Raw genomic sequence first — 23,482 nt, forward strand, 5'->3', positions numbered from 1 at the left:
CACACACATATATTTTGTGTTACACAAGGTGTGTTATAACATATTTTAGGTTTTTAGGTTTGCGTGAAACTGATTTGTGAATGCATAAACCCTTAGCTTATTTATTACACTAGAACCCTTCAGTAAGCAGAAAACACTTATAAATTCATTAAAGGTTAAGTACATACTTGAATTTTTGTCAAGAAAGTAAGCTAGTAAGCACCTCATGACACCCTGATGGCAAACGACTAGCACATTCTTCTGACGTTCAAGTTCCTGTCAAGAGTACAAGTTAACGTGCAATTACTCATAATGTGCTTTATTAACAAATATTTCTATAAAATTACAATAACAGTGGACATCAATTTTTATTGTGTATATATGTGATAATCAAATTATAATTGTTCAATTCAATTCAGTTCAATGTATTGGTCAAACTCATAAAATGGCTTGAAATTATAGCTTTGCTTGTCAGAGATTAAATTACAAATATGAAAAAGGGTAAAATGGAAAACGTATGTATTACAAACGTAATACCGTATGTAACGTGTACTATATTATGTAATATGTAATACGTATTATTAATATTATACGTACAGTATGTATATGTGTATGGAACATGTATGTGCATTATGTACACGTAATTGTATTGGCTATGAACAAAAAATACATTCAATCAAATCATTTGTTGCTTGTTATAATAGTAGTAGTAAAATTAACAGTAGTAATAATAGAAATAATTAATGATTATGCAAGGTACACTTACCTGCAGTATAATCGTCATTATACAAGTCCTCTTGAGGTGAGAATCAATTCGCGTTTCCCAGCTGCTTGGCGGCTCACCGGTTTTAATAACTAAAAATAACCAACCCCTGCCTCCTGTAACCTTCGACCTCCTTTCAAAGTACTATATATCTGGGTTGGGCTGAAATACCATTGAATCCACCCGTATGATACTTTCCAGGGTGGGACATGTTATTAATAATATTATGAACTCGAGCTACAATAATCAGTGGTAACATACAATATGCACATGTAACATAACACTCAGAAAATATCACTAAAAATCCAAACTGTTCTAAACAGTAACAAACTATAACTCAACATATTTATTAATTATTCATTGATTTTATATATAAAACTGCAGTTAAAAGACCAAAACATCAAAAGTTGTAATTTGGCTAACTACCAAAAACAAACATACAACTTTGATCATATAAGACCAAATCGAAACACCAATAGACACCAAAAAAAACCTGGGGGAGAACCATGGGAACTAGGAACAACCATCTAAAGATCAGATGAGTGGGTGGGAATTGATTCTCACCTCAAGAGGACTTGTATAATCACGATACTGCAGGTAAGTGTACCTTTGCATAGTCATTAATTATACTGCGTCCTCTCTCCGTTTTGAATCAATTCGCGATTTTGAAGCTGACTTCAATAAGGTTTTACCTAAAACTGAACTCGCCGATAGTCTGTGATAAAATTTACTAAAAGTCGATTGAGATGACCATCCTTCAGCCTCAATAATATCTCGCATCATTACCCCCAGCCTCTGTGAAGCTGATGCTGCTGCACCATGTGTAGAATGAGCTTTAAACTGTTGTGTATCCACTCCTGCTTGACTAACATATCACAAATCCATCTACTGACAGTAGATGAAACCACCTTCTTGTGCGGTTTTAAATAACTCACTAAAAGTTGATTCTCTGTTCCTCGGATGACCCTAGTACATTCTAAATACCTTGTCACCACAGTAACTGGGCACTGACGTTTATCCTCAAACGCTTCTATCACAACCTTACCACCTTACAGCATGTTATAATTAGGCCTACTCTGCTTAGCCAGTTTAGAGGGTATAAATTTCAAAGAATTTTCTGAAATAAGACATGATATATCTATATGCACTAATGATGACACTCTAACTACTGTAATTATGCTGAGCAATAAAACCATCTTTAGCGTCAACATTTTTAATGAGAGAGATTCCCAATTTGGTAGAATTATAAGAAAAGCCATGGAGTACTGGTTCAATTTCCCATGTACAGTAACTAAATATTAGGCTTAGGGGGGTTCCGATTACAAAACCCTTTCATTAAACAACATACATCAGCATTTTGACCAATTGCACAATTATGAATTGGTTCATGATAACGTGAAATGGCAGACCTGTATACACTAATAGTTCTGTAGCTCTGACCTTGCTTTTCACACGCAACTAAAAAATCTAAAATAAAACTCAAAGGTGCTGAAACCGGAGAAATTTTTGTTGATTACACCAGCCACTCCACTTATTCCAGGCAGACTGGTATTGGTTATGGGTGGCTCCTCTACAGCTGTCCACCATGACATCTGCAACTTCTTGTGAAAACCCCTTACTCGCATAATATTGCCTGAGACAAGCCAGGCCGCTAAATGTAGTGTCCCGGTTAACGGATGGGCCTGATTCGAATGTGGCTGTGTTAATATCTGCCGTCCTAGAGGTAGTAATTGTGGTTGTGCTATGGCCATTTGAACTAGCATCGGGTACCAAACTTGATTCATCCATGTTGGAGCGACCACTAGAGCTTCTCCTTTGTCCACCTGCAACTTCTTTAACACTTGTGCCAAAAGACAAAAGGGCGGAAACACGTAACTTTGTTCTTTTGTCCATGCAATCGAGAATGCAGCGATCACTATAGCCCCTGGATCTGGGGGTGAGGTAACACAATCGGTTTCCCATTCAATTGATGTAAATGAGCCCACCATTTTAACTCTTGGGTACTTCTTCGGACAATACCACTGCACTCTGATATGAAGGATTTACCCGAATTTCCTGAATTAAATATATCTGTAGTGCCCTGCAAAACACTGGCACATGCACTACATCTTCTGCTGTGGCAGTCATTTTACCATAAAGACTTGCCAATGATTTTGTTGAAAGAACAGGATTGTTTAAGAACTTGTGGCACAACGCTTGTAATTTTTCTACTTCCTCCGGAAGACATAATTCCATTGTTTGAGAGTTGACTATGTGGCCTAGGAATCTGATTTTTTGTGTTGGAATCAGCTGAGACTTTTCCCAATTTACCAGCAGGCCTAGCTCCTGAAATAAACTAATGGCCCCTTTCCTTAACATATTTTGGATTTCTTGAGAGCATGCCTGATGCTGCTCCTTGTTCATTACAATTTGATTTGGAGGTTTCTTTTGAATTGGTTGTTGAATAAAATTGATCTTGTAACCTTTGACCATTTGCAAAATCCAGGGGTCCTGTGTTAAATTTTTCCATGCCGTTATGATATTGAATATTTCCTGCATAATGATTCCCATAACAATTTTCCGAATTGGTCCCTCTTGGACCTAATGTTGTCCCGTTTTTGCCTGGAAATTACTGTTATTCTTTTCGTTGCGAAAATAATCCTGACCATAGGAGGAGTAGGAACCTTGACTGTGCTTTTTATATGGTTGGTACTGATTTCTTCCAAATATTTTTACTGGCAACTTGTCTTTCAACCATGGCTTCTTATCACCTCAACTTTCTGTGCCCACTCATCACCAAAAAGGGAGGACATTGATGGGGACACATCCCCCAGGTAGCCTTCCTTTATGAAAGGCAGAGATGTTGTCGATAAACTGACATTCTCTGTATTGTTGATCCTAACAAACTTTTGACTGTTGTCAAGTGTTGACGGACTACAGTCTCAATGATCCTTTACTAAGCTCTATGGCCTTAAGTAATGGCAGGGCTGCCCTCAGAAGGTCTTCTTGGATTGACCAAAGAAAGTTATCACTATTCCAAGCCTCATAATTCGACTTTTTCATTGAAGACCTGACAGGTTTTGGCATATCCGGTGCCTTGAAAAATTCTTCCACTGAAGGATCTGCTTTCAATCCTTCCAGTTGCTCGTCTTTTTTTGGACTGACCTTAGAGGTGACTCCGCTGCTGTCACCACAATTCGAGGATGGTTGCATGGAGGAGGATACCTTTTAATCCTCATGAGGATTTTTTAAGCTCATAGCTATGCTCTCATCTTCGTTTTGTATGGGGCTGTTAGCCTATTTCAGACACCCCATCTACCTTTACAGAAAGCATGTCTGCCTGGGTCTTGATTCAGAGGGAGACCTAGATCGGAATCGTCCATAGCTCTCTTTACTTAAGCTACTACTACTATCATCTCAAAAACGCCGTTTTCGAGAAGGCCTGTCTTGACCGTGGGCATGACCTATGTATGTCATTGTCACTTCAACCTTTCACTGTCTCTTGTAGCAAGGACTTGAAAGTATTCATTTGGCTTGTCTGCATTTCTGTCAGTATAGCCATTTGTTTGGTTGAAAAACAAGGAGGACCAGCTCTAGCTGAGCTACTTTTCTGTCATTTATCACGAAAATCATCTCAAGGCCTATGCTCTGGTCTTTCAGATTGACCACCATAGTAACCTCTTGCTTCCTTCTCGACTTCATGACCCAAAGAATGGAGGCATGACCCTACAATATCCCCTTCAGGACTCGTATTAGGAAGGCGTGAAGAATCAACCTTATTGCACGCCGAAACCGAATGTCAGCGCTCGTCAGGCATTTCTAGACAATCGTCTGTAGTGAAAGTCTCGCCATGAATAGGCATAGGCCTATCACTAGAATGCTGGTCAATCTCATCTTCTCGATCGACAGCACATTGTCCCAACTCCGCTGTGGAGCGGGTTCCTATCTTCCTTATCTGAAAACATAACCCAACCTATATTTACCACTATGAATCAAATAATCTAACTTTTTGTTCAAACAAAAAACTTTCACATGTTTTGCCGCCGTGCAGTTTGAAAAAGGGGTCGAAGGTCACAGGAGGCAGGAGTTGGTTATTTTTAGTTTTGAAAATTGGTGAGCCGCCAAGCAGCTGGGGAAACGTGAATTGATTCGAAACCGAGAGAGGACGCAGTATAATAGTAATAATAAGCAGCTATAGTCAGATTTTGAGTACATAATAGGGATAGATGCCGAAGGAGCCGTAATCCTGAAACATTGCCTGTAGCCTGCAGAGCTGAAGGCAAATTTTGAAGGAAATAATGGCTCTTAATTAAGGCCTTTACACTAAAGTGTACGAAATTACTTGACTATAATTACTTTATAAGTAAGTTGTGACGTCCATCACCATTTTTTTTATATGGCCCTTTAATCAAACTGCTTGTAGAGCGATTGCTATATACTCATAAATCAAACTGCTGTTTGCAGTGGCAGTTGCTTGATGATGACTGTGCGTGTGCATTAGCTGCGCGTATTTACTATCAGAATGATTTGTTAGTAGTACACGCACTGACACTTTTTTGCAGCTCTTTGCGATATGAAGATGATGAAAAAAGTGGTTAATACAGTTTATTGGGTTATTAGGTAGGCCTTTGTTTAATAGATTAAAATGTAATTATGAATTATTTCAGCATTTAAAAAAATTTTTTTTTAGTTCTTTTATAAGTCAATCACCTTATTATCTCAAAACAATTCTGCCTTTCTAGGCCTTTAACAGGATGGTCTATGCTTCATTCGTGTTAACCAGTGCAGTAGAGCAAAGTGTGTTTGTTGGCCTAGCAATGAAATAATATTCTATCGCGATGTACTGTAATCAAATCACCTCAGCTTGGAATTTGCACACAAAAGATGCAAAAAAATCGGAGGCACTATATCGATAGAGTGATCAGTCGGGGATAAGGAAATTAAGTGCAAATGAAAGCGATGACATTACGCTGAATTATAATAGTAACAGTATTACAATAGTAACAGTAGTAATAATACAAATAATTGAAATTAATATTAAAAATAGAAATAATAGTAACAATAGTACAAATAATAGTAACAATAACAATAGCAACATCAACAGCAATAGCAAAAACAACAATAATATCAGAAATTTATATTACATTGGATTTTTTCGGTGTGATACACACCAAAGACAACCCATGAAAGTCTTGAGGCATATTTTCAGTGGGGCCCTTCTGGTGGAGAATTAGGCAGTAAACTGTGAGAATTAATCCCCTCATCTTTTCCAAAGAGTGTAATGCATTCTTTAATGTGTACATGAGCCATTTTGCACACAGGAACGGCTTAAACGTCTCATCCAAAAGACGGGATGCTTTTGCATTTCAGCCCTCCAGATGAAACACAAGAAGAGCAGTGATGGGAATTGAACCAGGGACCAAGATATCTCAACAGATCAGCACACATACAGTGACTACCACCAGTGTGGTTGACTGTGCTAGCTGCTCTTATACCATACCAATTAAAAAAAAATATTCACAGATTTAAAAAAAAACACCATAGGGCTTTTTTTCCTTTTATTTTTAAACTTTAAGAAATTACATTCATAATTATAACAGACACATAAAAATTACCAAGAACTTACCATAATAACCGGTTCCAATCGTGCAACAAGATCTTGATATGACTAGATAATTGGATAATAATGTGACGATTACACATCAATCGTACATGTAACTGGATAATTAGGTATAAATGGAGATGTACATCAGTGGTGGCAAAAGGGGGTCTGATATTTCTGACTATTATTAGGGGTCCAGATGGACTAAGCTTGTTAATGCCTATAAATCTATAAATACTGGGCATTTTCGGCTGTACTAAAACATTTATAATACACAGATGCGTAAACAATTCATAAACGAACACATTTTGTTTCCATCCTGTCCAACAGAGGCTTAAACTCTTGCCTCCTCACCCTCTTTTTGCACCATCACCAGTTTAGACAAGTAGCAAATCGGCAAATTTACTTTTATTAGATAATATATTTACTACATACCTACATTTTATGACTAGTAAATTGCATAATAGATCATGTTACAGGTATAGCTCACCTCTCCCATTGGGTAACGGTAGTGGTACTTGTCTTGATCCCTCAGGGCAAATTCTTCAGGATACTCAGCCTGGATTTGTTCATAGGACATTCCATCACAGACACCCTAGAAAAGCATTTCTTTAAGATCTTAATCCAATCTTGGAGTAATATAATTGGTTTAGTTAGTGTGATTAAAAAATCTAATGCGGAATGAGTTTTTTTTTAAAGTTTTTTTTTTTAAATATGTTTTGGTAAAATGGTAAAATTGACCATGAACAACAAATAAACAGCACTGATGAAAACTAGTGCATTTCAGTCACATTATCTTAATTTTCTATGTTGTCTGACTTTAATTAAAAATAATCTTATACAAAATTTAAACATAATATTTCTGAAATTATAAACAGCAACTCCCTGTTGGTAGGAAATACCACCACATTAATATGTGATGGTAAGCAGGTCCACACCTGCTACTATTACTTTTTTTTATTTCTTTCAGTATTTTTTATAATTATTTATATTTATGTTGCTGATAATGCTGTAAATAAATTCTTCCCTATTAAAAATTATAAACTTCATCCCAATGACAAGCCCTGGATGAATTCTAAGATTATAAAACTGATCAAGCTACGACAAAGAGCCTTTGCTAAGGGTGACGGAAAAGGAAACAATTAAGAAACTGCGTTATAAGGTAAATAAAATTCTCGCTATAATGAACACAAAGTCGGGGGACTGAGGGCCATGCATCCAAGGAGGTGGCACAGTGAAGTGCGCAAACTTGCATACATGAATTCCCCCTCCTCAACAATTACCGTCCCTGGAATCGAAATAGAAGACCATACCTCAACTGCTAATGAAATTAATAAGCACCTGGCCAGTTTTTCACAAAAACAGCCTCCTACCTCACCAAATAACCTCCCTGCATTCCTACCCAGCCCTGTGCCACCCCCTATATTTGAGCCAAGGGATCTATAATGACCTAAAAAAATCTCTGTAGCCAAATCTGGAGGTCCTGATGGTATCCTCCAAAAACTGCTCAAAGAGTGTGCTTATAAATTTAGTCGTCCAATCACTGACCTAATAAATGCCTCATTTTCACAGGGTAAAGTACCCTCACAATGGAAGGCAGCAACCGTTGTTCCTGTGCCAAAACTGTTCCTCCCACTATTGATAAACCACAGTAAGATCATGGAGGTATTATTGAGATCACTCGGCAACAGATCCCTTTGACGCGACAAACCCATGTGTTCCCCACCTTTGGATCGCGCGCGGGCGTATTAGCCTAGTATAATTCACATTTTTTCGTTCGAAACAACTTGGCAGCGACATGCATTTATACGCTTCCAACAGAGCAGTTGTGCAATAAAGCGTTTGATTTTAACCCATTAAATATCTTTATAATGAACAATGTTCCCCTGATTAGATTTTTATGGACTTTTGGTATGTTAGTATTTGTATATTTCAGGAACGGATTCCGTAAAATACTGTATTTATTTTAAAATTACTTCTGTGTTCATTATAATTTTGTCTAAAGATCGATTGGTTCGACTATAAGGCTAAGTCAGCGTAAAACTGAAAAATACTCAGATTTTGGATTGATTTTTCGAATAGTTAACCCTCGTTAACCCTAAAATGACTTAGTTTATTATAATCCTCAATCATTTATTAATTAATATCTGTTAAAATTAGAATTAGCAAATTTTGGCTAATTTATGAAAATTGAAGTTGAAATATACTATAATTTTAAAGGTCATGTAAATGTTCCATTAAATTCAAAACTTTTTTTGGTGGAAAATATTAATATGTTTGATATTTTATGAGAGATAAATGTATCAGCTTCACAATGGAAACGATTGCGCACCATAGTGATTGACTGTATGTAGTGCGCATCGAGAAAAGAAGGTGCTCTCCATTTGGACTTCAAAGGCATCGCGCAAACGTTCTTCACGCGCTGCGGCAGCTTTGATCTTGGTTCGTTTGCATAGCGCTGCGTGCCCATAGCTTTTTCGAGTGATCTCCTTCTCAATAATACCTCCATGGTAAGATCAATCTCTTTAACATCAACTCTACCTAAAATAGCCGAGCATAAAATCACTAAATTTGTACTTGATGTAATCAAGCCCAAACTTGACCGTAGATAGTATGGCAACCAACTGGGGGTATTGACAACGCATTGTCTTATTGACATATATCACTCCTTTGTAACTAATTCTGAAAAGCCTAATAATGTATCTACTCTTGCACTGACAGATTTTAGCAAGGCCTTTGATCTGGTTGACCATTGTATTGCTATCCTAAAATTATTTGATCTTGCTTTACATTGGATAACTGACATTTTTATGTATAGTAGGCAAAGAGTAAAATACAAAGATATGGTATCCAACTGGACCGTGCTCACTGGTGGGGTACACCAAGCATGGAGGTATTATACCTCCATGCACCAAGGAACAATTATTGCTGTTTTGATTTTCCTAGTTTTTCCTGATTAACAATGCCCTGACCGAGCTGGGCCTGGAACCCTTCTCTCTTCGAAGAGAATTACAATGTACCAAATTTGCTAACAAGGCATCAAAGATTTAAATACTGGTTTCCTCTTAACAATACATCGCATAATATGAGCCTACACAATACACACATATTTCAGAAATACAAATACAAAACTAATAGATTAAAAAATAGCCCACTCCTATCCATGACGAAATTACTTAATAATACTTGAATGTGAATTAGTGTAATATACACCTAAGATTGCGTATTCCCTCTTCTACTTGTATTGAAATTTACCTTCCAGGGCCCATATGTGTACTGTGTGTTTAAGTTTAAGCTGAATGTTGCAGGTTGAGTCAGGGTGTTTGTGCGTTTTTTTACTTAGGTGGAGAGAGGGTTGTTGGGTTGTGTTGCGTACGTTTTAGTTTGTGTAAATGTAAACATATGGACATATGGACATATGTATTGTACCTTTAATCAGCTCCTTAGTCCCCAATCGTCTCCTTATCTTTTTCTTTGTTTCTTGTTTCCTGATTTGTCTATCTTACGTTACTTGTACAAATTTTTGATCTGATTTTGTAAGGCCTACTTTTTGATGTTAATTGAACTTTTTGATGTATTAATCTTGTGAAAGTAATCAATTTTCGCGCCGCACATTTAAGCTGTAACGATCAAGAGGAAATAGTCATTAAGAAACTCTAGGTTGCGGTAGCATTCACTACGAAAGAAATGGGAATTCCGAACTAAGCAATGCGCATGTGCAGTTACCAAATAGCGTCCGTAAATTATCTATAAAAACATAGTGAGCATGCGCTTGGAAATGCTAGACAGCCAGTGAGCACATGCATTGAGTAACGTTATCGAACCATGTCGAGCATGCGCAGTTACCAAAAAGACGTCTCAGGAACCAAATAGCGGCTGTTAAGATGTCTCGGGAACCAAATAGTGGCTGCGAAGAGGGTTTGATATACCGAAAAATCATCTTAGGAACCAAACAGCGGCTGCGAAGAGGGTATGAAATAAAAAACGGGAAAACTACATGTTATATGGATGGAAATAATGAGAACTTGAGCTGGTCGAAAGCATCTATCTTGACTTTCTTTACAGCCAGTTCATCAGTGTTGTCAGGGTTAATTGTAATTAAATTATCGCAAAAAAATGTATATTAGGCTCTATCGTCGTACGTAGACCTATGCATTGACAATCCCATACAAAATAACCACAGAAACTGACGACACAACCTAGGGCCTATTACCAGCCAAGTACAGTAGTAGAGCCAGGTTATTCCACATTTAATGTAAAAAAATATGGTGCTTTACGCTGAAGAGGGTTAGGGTTGGCCAGGGAACTCCCTGGGTTGGCTAACTATTATCGAACTATTATCGTACGGTACCCTTGTTTTATCGACCCATAAAAAATAGCCACACACTGGCAGCAGTAGTAGAAAAGCCTAGCCAAGCTAGTGGGGGAGGGGAATGAATACAAATATATAAAATAATACTAAAATTAATATTATTATTATTATTATTAATAACAATGGTAAAAATGCGGTTTGGCTCAGTGGTTTTCATTCTGGTTGTTGAACTTGTAGTCAGTAGGAGTACAAACAAATACAAACAGAAACAGACCTCATAGATGGCAAAATGAACAAGGAAAAACAATGTGAAAGATTAAGAGATGAGATCGATATTTATTGGGTAAGAGTGAAATGGTGCCACACAGCAAGAAAAAAAGATTTATTTGGCATCAATATTCTGAAACCATACCTCCATGCTGAAACAGTTGTCCAGCAGTGGACAGACAATAGCTGATGATGAAGCCCCTGAAGGTTATCAACATGGTCGAGCCTTGAGTGGCAGCTTAATTAATCTACCATATGGGATTACAAATCAGTCAAACCTAGCCCCAGGAAGAATCTTGCCCGTTTATACAACACACTTTAACATTGCTTAGCAAAGATGTGTGTTGTATAAACGCAATATGGATTCCGTGTGATTACAAACACCTGGGAAAAAGGCTACTTCAAATAATCCCCAAATTTGGTGGATTGGGATTCCTACTTGTGCCTGCAGGCAATATCAAGTGGTAATTAATCACTGGCCAAGTCGAGGTCACCAAGAAGAGTACAGTTTATCAGTGAAAAACTTCTGCATAGTTTATTGAAGCCTTATATTATGCAGAATATCATCAATTGATTAAGATGTTAAAGTTAAACCTAAGAGAGTAATCTTGAAATTTTGTCAGATTATAATATTCGTTTGTAAATTGCAGCTCTATTGTTAACAAAAGGCAAATTAAAGTAGAGTTTATTAACTTTCACTGTTCTAGTGGGAGACCGCTGAGGGATAGGCCTACTGTAATGTTTACAAAACAATGGGCTGGACCGAAAGTACAGTTAAGGTGCACTCTTCAGCATTTGGGGATAAAAACAAATTGTTGATTTGAAAACACGTCCCACAATGCAATGTTTTTTGCTGTAACAGGGTTTCAAAATTACAAGTATAAATGAGGCTACGGTCACACTAGCGTCTCAAGCCTGGCTTGACTCAACACGGGTGAGATTTCAAGCCAGGCTCGAAATTCTGGGTCGGTCACACTAGTTGGATTGACCTCCAAATCAAAAAAAAAAGTCGAAACAGCAGAGCCGTAAAGAGAGAGTTTGGCCAACTCTGTTTCACGGGATTTGATATACGTACGTGTGATTGGGTGGATCGCAATCAAAGATTTTACACCAGACGTGCCCCAACCACTCCTCTTCAACTGATCTTTTATCAGCTTGTATTGGACTCGCAATGCCTTTACTTATGTTTGAATTTGGGCCGTCATTCTCTTCTCATGTCCGAGACTGGCTAATCTGTCAGCAAGCACGCCAAAAATTCCCGTTTTGTTGTTTGTTTTTTTATTTTCTATACGGTCTCTCAGCTCGGGTTGGCCCCACAAAACTACCAGGTCAGCAGTTTCCTGGTCGCTCCAAATCAATCGCATTATTATTAATTAAAATTTGAATTAACTTTTATGAAAAGTAATGATTGCGTCTTGATTGAACACACATAAAGAACTCGCGGGTTTTTTATTGAAGAACTTCTAAACGAAACGGCGTCATCGACTGGTATTGGTCGACAGCCGACGAGGAAATGTCAATCTCAGTCACGCCAGGGTCAATATGGGTGCTGAGCAGGGATCGAGATAGGTAGATTGAGATCGAGGTCACGCCAGACGCGAGTCGGTGCAGATGCGGTCACATTACGAAAATCTCACCCGCGGTGAGTCAAGCCAGGCTTCAAACTCTAGTGTGACCGTAGCCTGAGTGTCAATGGTGGATCGGCCTCCAGCAGTAATTAGTGTTCAATGACACAACACCTTGTTCAACCTAACAGTGTAGTATAAACACAGTCTTAGATGACCCACCCTTTGATAATACCATATTCGTTTTATCATTATATTATTTGAACATATATTTTATTTTATTATGCATATTGCAGTAAAAAAATTAGGCCTAAATAAGCATGGGGCTATATTTATTGATCTATAGGAAAATACAGTTACAGATTTATTTACTGAAACAGCTAACTTAAATATGATAACAAAATTTACACATAGGATAAATTTGGAAGTAGCTACACAAATTGAATAAGCTACAGCAGTTGCGACAATTTTTTTATAGGAAATATTTCTTATTATATCTGATATAAAACGTACATTAATCGTGTCTGCCTGTGCAATACAGCATTCAGACTGTGTTCTCGGTGCATGTTCTCAGCACAAAATGTTCTTTTTTTGTAGTCTGAATGCATGCTAATGGAATTTATGTCGAGCACAGAATGTTCTAGCTAGAACTCAGGTGAACCACGTTCTCGGAACAAAATGTTTTTGAACTATGACTCTGGAATGGAAGTCTGAACGTGTGCCGAGCATAAAATGTTTTAACTGGGCGGGCTTCAGTGACATGACCTGAAAAATTTATTAGATTATCACTCCCGTCAGCATAAAAAATTCGGGAAATATTGACGCGGGAATAATTTTTTTTTTTGCCACATCAATTATTTCAACAGCATAAAAATAACAATGCAATTTTGTGACTTCAAATTCATTTTCTTTAAAAAACTATAAAATATTTATTTTTATTTAATTTTTTTAAATTTTTATTTTATTTTTATTTTTTAAAATTTTATTTTTATACAATATTTACTATTACAGACCAAATATTAACAGTCCCCTCCCTCATCGATAAAAACAAAGGCAGAATAGGCCTAATCTATTGTTCCGATTAAAAAAAAAAACCATCCTTCATTTTTTTAGATCATAAGAGTGATAATCTAAAAATATATTCTCTATGTGCTCTTATAGTACAGCAGTACTACTGTTCTCTTGATTAATTTATGCTGTAGCCTAAATTTTTTGGAACAAAACAAAATGCTGAAAACATGTTCTGTTCTGACAGAGGAAGCACATGGAGTGCGTAATTGAAGTTTGGGAAGAAGGGAGATAGAAGCACAACATACCAAAGGATCTGGGAATAAGCAACTGTTAAAAAAGGTATACGACAATCTTTGGATTTCCACGAAGACCCTGGGATCGTATAAGAGACAAATTTAATAAAACGGAAATAAAGTTAGGCCTATAGGGACTCTGAGCTCCTCTCAGAATGTTATACATACATAAATGCCAAGAACATTTTTTTATAATCTGAATGATCGTATTTCGAAAACTTTTTCGTTCGGTGTGGTATGTGAACGTATGCCGAGAACATAATGTTACGAAAACAAGTGTCAGGGGCCGAGGCCTAGCCTGTAAAAACTCTACGTATATTTAACTTAATTTTACATGAAAATCAAATCAAACGTCTTCTGATGGTTCTATGAACCTTCCTTAACCTACCAATGTTTTAAAAATTATTTTACCCGCGTACTTTGGTTTTTTTGCTTGTTTTCCTGGACCATACAAAAACTCGCAACGTTATAGAATAGGACTTTTAGGCTTTGTTTACAATTTTATACACACTCGGCCAAATTGTGATGACGTCATCTTTCGTCGCTAATTCGGTCTATTGCGCTCAGAAATATTGGTGTTAGATCAGTAGTGAATGAGGTGAAATCATGCATGCTTGATGCAGCCACATGGAAAAATATAAAGCAACTTGGCATATCAAAATATCCGAAGACCGGAAGAGGATGCCGAGCTGGTAAAGCCATTAAATCTTGTATATTCTGTGAGTAGTGAGTACTAAGTTTTACAAACAATGAACCTTATAATAATATTGAACAGAATAAAATGCATAAAGTAATCTTAGAATGCACACGCCATATTCCTACCTATTGAGGGTGACGAACGCGAAATCAGTTTTAAATAAACATGATGAAATTAGCATTTTATTAAATGAACAAAAACCTGATGTTTTCTGTATTGCTGAATCGTGGATAACTCCTGATAGAGCATGTGAGCGCTACACTATTATAGACAGACCTGGTGGAATACTAGAATAGACAGACCTGGTGGTGGAGTTTCAACCTACATTAAGGATAATCTTAACGCGCAAATCACCAATGAGATTGACGTACCAGAACCAATAGAAGTAGTATGGTAACTTATTAAACATCCACGTCTTCCAAGAACTATATTGTAGTGGCGAATGTTTATCTTCCATCTGGACATGCATCAAACACTAGTGGTCAAATGATCAACCATCTACAAACTGGTGTGGACTATACAAACGAACCTACCTTTGGCAGGTGTCCTCATATGTGGAGACGTAAGCTGAACTTTAAATGTCTCTGCTCTGGTAATAACCTAAAGCAAATTGTTAAAGTGGGCACTAGAGGTCTTAATGTTTTAGATGTTATTATTACCAACATGTATGACTTTTATAAAGCCCGTTTTTGCATTTCCTATTGGGTGCAGTGTGTTCCTATCACCTTCACTAGCAATAAATGGGACCTGTACCAAAAACAATCAGACCCATTCCTGATTCTCGTATGTGCAATTTTGGTTAATGGGCCCAAAAACAATCATGGGCTGAGGTTTATGTAACACCTCATATCCAGAGCAAGACACCTGTTTTATGGTTTAGTTAATAATGCTATTGAACATTCTTTCCCTGTTAAAACATTTAAGTCGCATATTACCGACAAACCATGGATGACTATTAGAAATTAATTAAAGCTAGACAATCTGCCTTTAATAAAGGTAATAAACCACTTAGGAAGAAACTTAGGAACAAAGTAATTTATGAAATTAATCGTTCAAAAGCCTCCTACCATGCTCGTAAAGTTAGGCCTTTTCGTAGGCACAGGGAGTTGAGGGATGCTGCTAACGCGTCGTCTAAGGATGTTACCAATAAAATACCAAACATCGATATTGATGATTATCAGGTTACTGCCAATACCATAAATACCCATCTTGCTCGCTTTTCCCAGCTGCATGATGATTGATATCAACATCAACGAATTACCAGCTTACATGCCTTCTCCTGTGCCACCTCATCAATTCAAACCATGAGAAATTTATTATGACTTAAGTTAATGTTCATAAGGTAGGAGGCCCGGATAACATCCGACCTAAGATTCTTGAGTGTGCTTTCGAGCTTAGTAACCCCATAATCGATATAACTCCTCTGCTTCAGAGGGTATTGTTCCGGAACAGTGGAACGCTGCAAACATAATCCCTGTTGGCTCTACGAAGTTCAAATAAATAGTAAATTACTAAACTGCAAAACAAAGCGTTTCCTAAATACTGTAGCCAATCCTATATATGACTAGAACTCTCACAAATGATTTGTGGTACTTTTCCCTTTTTTTTTTCTTATCATTTTGTAAATGATACTGTTTTGAAATAAAAGATCAGAAATACATTAAAATTTTCTTACTGCATCAAGTTCATCCAGTGCTTTCCACTGCTCAATTGGTGCATTAATCTCTGCTGCTGTCTGAGCAGTCCGTTTCATACGACTCGTCCACACTTTTAAATCTGTGATACTCTGCGTCTCCATGTAATCAGCTAACCCTTTAGCGTATAATTCTCCTCGCTCCGATAGATCTGAATTTCCTCCAATTTTACCTTCTACATTCAACATGCTCTCTCCATGCTAAAAAAAGAAAGCAATCACTTAATACATTATACTTTTGTTTCATCTGTCCAGCGCAATTTGCAAATGCAACACACAAAAACATTATTTTACAAATTAGGAGCTCCCAAAAGCTGAAAGAACTTTCAGGGTGGGGTCCTAATCCCAAGTAAAAAATTAAAGGAAAAGGGAGGGCTAAGCCTCTAATATAAATGAGATGCGAGCCTATACCAGAACCAGGAGATACCAAAAATAGTGAACCTACAGGCTTAAGGCCTGGCCATGGACAAAATCGTTTTCTTGATAATAAATATGCAAAAATTAAGGTCTTTCTCTCTGCTAACACCTATTATGTCTAGGGTACAACACCATGACGTGTTGCACTTATTATTTAGAGCATCATGTTAAACAGTGCCCCTCCAGTTCAATCTAACCTGAGAAAAGTTACCAATTATCTTGGTCAAAATATATCTAAAGAAAACATGGTTTTCTTACCCTTGTGAGGTAGATTGTCCTTGGCATGATATGAATATTCATTAGATAATATACCACACGGCTTTGGAGATGTCCTGTTAGATATATAAGTACACATGTTCATAAAATTACACACCAATTTTTATATATTTCATTTATTTATCAAAAATAAAAATAAAACATCATTCAAACCAGATCCTTGCAGGCATCAACGTTCCTATGCATGATACATGGCTTAACCAACCATAAGTCATCATAAATGACATAATCAGAAAATATGGTTGGGTCAAATTTGTGTGGTGGTTGAAAATTTCAGGGGGAGTCTTTATGGCCCACAATAGTGATTTTAGACCACATTTGTAATGTAATTTGATAGGCAAATTACAGTAATATTTTTAGCAAATTTCTTTGAACAAATTTTGTAGCTAGGTATACACTATTTTCATTTACAGTAGTTTGGAACGATATCGGGAGTGGGGGAGCTGGCAGTGGCCTACTAGACTACAATTAAAAATAGCTTGGGCCCAATCGTCCACACCAGTTGGGCCCAATAGTCTGTCACCCGAAGTTTTCATCTTGATGATCAAGAACCTACATGATCTAGGCCAGGCCTAGCCTTGCTGCCGTCACTCTGCTACGTAAACTACCGCATAACAAAGAAAGCGACCCACGCTGTGCATTCTTAAATTTTACACACATTATTTAAATGTATTTTACGTATTAGACAATAGCACAATATCATTGATTAAACGATCTTCCACCCTCGCATCCCAGTAACTACTGTACTAAACTAGGCCTAATGTTTTTGTGGAAAGCCTAAGCTAGATAGTTGTTATGTACACGACAGTCGGCTGCCTTTATATCTTCACTTGTCTTCAGTTTGCATTCAAAGGGTACACTGTTGCATAGCCAACTGTCGGAGATATAGTACCTTCATATGACTACTCATACAACAGAAAAAACGTAGCATGGAGGTAGCAAAAAATGTACAGTAGATCTAAATGAAAAAACAATGTATTTCAGTAAGTATTAAAACTTTTTTTTATTTTAGGCCTTCTTCAAAATGCCTAAGCCTATAGCAGTTTTTGCTGCAAAACAAAAATAGTTTCATCCACGCCGACTTGCTGATCGGTTAGTGTGAGCCCTGACTGAACACTGCAGAAACTTCACATCGAACTTTGCATTCCCATTTGCGAGGAAAAACAAAATGTTGGAAAACTTTTTTTTTATGCATGCACATTTGCATAAATGTCTACAAACACACATGCACGCACACACTACACAAAGGGAAAACAGTGAAAAGTGATTACAATAGTTCCTATTGCATTACATGCATAGGAACTAAACAGCTGGAAATAGACTAAATCAAAACTACCATTTTCAACTCTGACTACAAAATCTCATCCCCTCTTCACCGCATACAGAGCCTGGAAATATGACCAGCTATGCCTTAAAGGATAGATGATGTTGCACCTGAAACATTACAATTTTACACTATTCAATTTTGATCTAAACAAAGAAAATTCTCAAAATTTATAGAAACCAGATGAATTTATTCCAAAATATTATAATAATAATTTTAGAATGATATAGTTGGCACATTATATAAACAATTAGGTTTTAAACAAGCAATACAGTTTTAATAAAAATTGATTTTACCTGTTACTTTATTAACCAGATATCTATCTCTAACATTGATAATTTTAATGAAAGACAAATCATGGTCAAGTTCATCATCAAGGGGTTCATAGGCATCTTTGTAATGTTCAATCCTTTGTAGAAAATCATTCATTGCTTCCTCCTTATTCACCTGCTGATAATCAGGGCTTGTCAGTTTTACTTCCTTTTATAAAAAGAAAATTATGTGATTAATTTCAAATAAATTTTACATTTGATTCATGAATGGTAATGCTTTGGGATTCCTCGCAGAGGATCGCAATTCAATTACAAAGTTGGTAATATTGACTGCATCTCTGGCCAAAGCACTTTGTGCAATAATAGGCCTAATTATTAACTACACTATTTGCCTATTGACTATAACAATATGCATATATTTTGATGTATTTTTTATAGCCCTTATAGCTCAAAGGCCCAAAAATACTAAATCAAAAAAGGAAATATTACTAATATTTTGAAAAAAATATATAAACAGCGAAATAAGTCAATATTAAATTAATGAAAAATATCACAGTGTATTTATTAAAATAAAACATTTTAACATGAACACTAAATATATTGCAAATTTTTTTTAAGATTGCAAAGAATAGCCACTGAAAACCAAGAATTACCGTAACATTTGATTGGACAATCTCAGGGTCATCGCAGATGGACTCAATGAAAAAAGGCTGAAATTGCAAGTATGAATAACTTTTACAAAATATTCAAGGACAAAGATGATATTAAAAATTTTCCACTATACAGTATATTCTTTATCACTTTTACCAAGCACTGCATTTTCAAACTAGAATTACTCCTTTTACGTTATGCAGTAAAAGCATAACCTCCCCGCGGTGCAATTTTAAAATCTTTGTATTCTTAAAAATATATAAGCATTTTCAATTTGTGTTTAGGATGAGTATTATATCTTGGTCTTATACACATCTAGTAATGACCAGCACTAACAAGTGGTTAGGTGAGTTGGAACTAGCTCACAAAATAAGGTGATTTATAATAATACTTGAGTGTGATTTTTTTTTTGTGGGTGGGGGAGGGGGAGAGAGACTAGGTGGGGCCCAGATGTGTGGGCCCCCAACTTGGTTGGGGCAAGAGTATTTTTTGGAGAAAAGTAATTAAAAATCACCTCATCATATAACCTCTTTTTCGAGCTATAGCAAGGAAAGGTACAAATAAACATAGGTACGAGTTAGCCAATGTCGGGGCCAATGTTGGGCAAAACTTTATCTAAATTTGGACACAGGTTCGCCAAAGTAGGTACGAGTTTGAATGAGTAGAACTTGGCCTGGGTATAAGTTAGCTGACACCCGTTGATCGCAAGGTCTGTATAGAGGACTAGGTTACAAGATGAAAGCTAGTCTTAAAGTAACATCAAATATTTGTCTACGTATGTAAAAATAATTGGATTATACAGTTACAAAACCAGATGAAACTATGAGATCATATAAGGAAATCATTGGATTTAAATCATATATTGACTGGCATGTATTTAGGCTGGCTAAGTACTATTTACTAACAAACCGTATACTTTAAGAAGTATGTCAAAGTGCACTATCATTTTGTTGTGTATTACCATGATCGATGGCTTTATGGGCTGAACAGAAAAAAAATTGCTGACCTTACCTACAGAAAAAGAATTGTTGGTTGCTGGTTGAGTTTTAGTGCAAATTTTGTAGGCCGTTATTAAAGGTTCATTAAAAAAAAAAAAATATTAAGGAAAGTTTCATTTCAAATGCGAATTGAATCACTATTTTTTTTAATGTAAAGGCAGAAAATATTACAATATATAATAGGCTAAGTATAAAATCTTTTATGGTGATTATGATGGTCTTTATTGTAAATTTCCTGATCAGTGAAGTATTAATTATGCAATTAATTAGCATATTCAAATATGTACCAAAAAAAATAGGCTCCGTCTTCTTATTAATAACTTGCATTCTGCCACGGTTGAAACCAATCGAAATTACCAAAATTGAGTTAACATAGTAACAAACAAGTTGCTCAACAGTGACGACGACAACCAAAAACGAGGAGAACATGAAGAAGAACATGGGTAAAAACAATAGCCTCACCAGAGCTTCGCTCCTTCAGGAAGGCTAATTACCACAAGGTGTTTCTCTATACCATAGTTACTACACTCATGTGATTATCCAAACTGCCTCTCTTGCATGGAGCAGAGGAAACCCATAGGTCTGTCTTCATTAACAAGTAGGCCTGAGACTACTGTAGGCTATTCATTACCAAGTGGGCCTGAGTCTAGGCTATCTTACTGGTGTCAAGTCTACAGAAATTTGCTCTCGTACTACAGAATAAAATGGACAAATCAAATGATGTTTTACATTTTTTTTTTTTTTAGGAAATTGGATGTAGCATTTAACATCACTATAATGACACAAACACCAATGTCACAATTTATCGGAATCCTACAAAAATGTTTGGTTGCAAATTCAGGGAGCAGAATTTTATAATTTACACAATACTGTGATATCACAGACCCCTCAGATGATGAGATTGGATTTTTTTTTTTTTTTAATTTTAAGGTTCCTTCTACAAAAAGGGGGTGAAGGTTAATATTGTTGATAAGAAAGCAGGAAATATCTATAAGTAAACCCACAATTCACTGTGATGTCAATAAGTGAAGTATTCACGGTGATGTCAGCAAATTTATATAGGTATAAAAACAGAACAATTCAAGGAAAAAGTTCACCAATAATTCTTTCCTCAATGAAATGACAATGCAAAATTCACAAGCCAGATATACACAAAAGGTAGTAGAGATTAAATAAAGAATAACAACAATAAGAATTACTAACCTCACTGTGACAACAATTGCTTCAATATGTATTATACACGGAGATTAACAGATTAAATAGGATGAAATTATTCCTTTTCATGGGATGATGAAGCTTTGTGATGACTAGAGAATTGAAGCTCTGATGTGATGAAAGTTGCCAAAGCTGTCATGTTTTTCATAATACAGTCTCCCAAGTCCCTTGCACTTCATGGGAGTCTCCCAAAAACCGAGACAGCTTCCTGCACTCCCGCAAGAAAGCAAAAATCTCGAGGAAACCAACCATCTCCCACAAATTCATTATATTTACATTTTTTGACTATCATCAAGTAAGTGGTTCCTTCTAACTTGCAACCGCTGGGTCTTTAAAAAATATAACAGCAATGACAATATTTTGTCCTAATGTCTGCAGTATTTGTTTTTGAATATTCCATTTCTCTCTCCTTCCTCAAACCCTCTCTGCTTCCTTGCAGGGTTCACGTAAGTCAAGCTACTCTCTCTAATTTATCACACTCTTCATTTATTAATTTAGTTGGTTCCAGTACCTTCCACTCTATTTGTTGACCCAGTTCTTAACAAAAGATTAAGTACACCTTGACTTTTGTTTTTTGGCTTCTTTATATTTGTCATCATATTTTTTTTCTCTTCTCGTACAACATTTTTTCTGCTGAGAATCAAAGACTGTATAGAAATAAGATAGCCTACCTTATAGCAATGCTTCTCACAGAAATCTATAATAACTTTCCTTCTTTCTCGAGTTGTATTTGTGGCATCAAATACCTGTGTACATGATTAAGACTAGTTAATATATAATAGATACTAGCAAAGAATGTGGATAGAGTGAGAATGAGCATTACATGTACAACTGCATAGAGCTTTTTTGCAAATACACCCACAGTTTGAGGCCAAACTCCGGGTGTTACGTAACAACCAAGATCTACTAATCCCTGATAAACTCAGCAGGCCGCCAAGGATTACACTGATTAAAATCAGTAGTTAACGGTCCTTACTAGACCTCCTGACTGGGTCTGGTTAGGGGACTTAAAACAAGGAAACAATTTACACACTTCACAATAATACTACTGTTAAAATATAACATTTTAAAAACCGTATTTGTATTTGTAACCAGCTTGAAAAACTTCAAAATCCCATTACTCCATTCGTTGAGAAATTTCAATTAAGAAATTAACAACATTCGAGGCAGTAAATCGCGATTTTTGGACATGTCACCCGATTAAAAAATGCTGCTCCTCGTTTTAGAAAGAAAAATGTAATATCTATATCTGTAATAACGATGAATCTTAAGTATTTCATTTATTTAACGTACCTTTTACTTTTCTAGACGCCTAGCCTAGGCCTGGTTCACGGTATGTTTACAACACAAATTCGCATTCATAGTCTTTAAATACCAGCCGTAGTAACTCTTGGCACACAGTTAGCCTTCAAGTTTGTTAAATTAAACGGCATAAAATGTCTGTATTGTAAGACTAGCAACTCTATGAAGCACGAGTACCAATAGGCCGATTTTAATTATTAACGTTCGAGTTGGAATTCAAACAAAACACACGAAGACTTGATGTTGAATGCAACTAAAGCATAAACATATAATTTGATAAAACAACCTTTATTAATTGAATTTATGTGGATTTCATGCATAAAACAAGTCCATTGTATATGCGGTGAAAATTTTTCGTACATCATGCGTATAAGATAGTATAATAAGTAATAAAATGCATGCCATCATGTTGGGATTAAATATTTCTACATTAAGTATGTAATCAGAAATAATAAATAATTTCTCAAATCTACAGGTGTATTATTGTACTTAAAAAGCAAATTATACCCCGTTAGAAAATGGACGGTTCCAAATCGTCCAATACTCGCACTCACGTGTTGTGTGAACATGCAAGCAAAGAGTAAAAAACTGCAAGAGTTCCGACTGCCGGGGATTCTTTGGAACGAATCCTATTTCAAAAAGTACTACCCAAAAGGGGCGTGGCCCTTAAAAGAACGTAAAGTGCATTCATATCGAACGCGTGCTGCGTGTCTAGAATGTATGCTGAAATTCGAAACGCAGCACTCGTTCGATACGAATGCCTTTTACGTTCTTATGAAGGACACGCCCCTTCGTGGGAGTACTTTTTTAACGTTCCATTGCCTGTATACAAAATAAGGGCAGTCGGACCTCTTGCAGTTTTATAC

At 36.4% G+C, this 23,482-nt stretch overlaps 1 protein-coding gene across 2 annotated transcripts in view; it reads right to left on the reverse strand.

Moving 5' to 3' along the window:
• LOC117112286 (6-phosphofructo-2-kinase/fructose-2,6-bisphosphatase 1-like) overlaps positions 1-23,482 on the reverse strand; it is a 64,926-nt gene that overhangs the window by 18,924 nt on the left and 22,520 nt on the right. For both annotated transcript variants that reach the window (XM_033255352.1, XM_033255354.1), the window contains exons 5-12: positions 21,986-22,060; positions 19,104-19,160; positions 18,475-18,658; positions 16,837-16,910; positions 16,144-16,362; positions 6,814-6,918; positions 6,348-6,389; positions 168-255 (exon numbers count right to left, since the gene is read on the reverse strand). In XM_033255352.1, the coding sequence (XP_033111243.1) occupies positions 168-255; positions 6,348-6,389; positions 6,814-6,918; positions 16,144-16,362; positions 16,837-16,910; positions 18,475-18,658; positions 19,104-19,160; positions 21,986-22,060 (844 nt within the window). The remainder of the gene's footprint in view (positions 1-167; positions 256-6,347; positions 6,390-6,813; positions 6,919-16,143; positions 16,363-16,836; positions 16,911-18,474; positions 18,659-19,103; positions 19,161-21,985; positions 22,061-23,482) is intronic.

The sequence above is a fragment of the Anneissia japonica genome, unplaced genomic scaffold, assembly GCF_011630105.1.
Source record: "Anneissia japonica isolate Jap-2015-1 unplaced genomic scaffold, ASM1163010v1 scaffold287766_len117227_cov206, whole genome shotgun sequence".
Lineage (NCBI taxonomy): Eukaryota > Metazoa > Echinodermata > Crinoidea > Comatulida > Comatulidae > Anneissia > Anneissia japonica.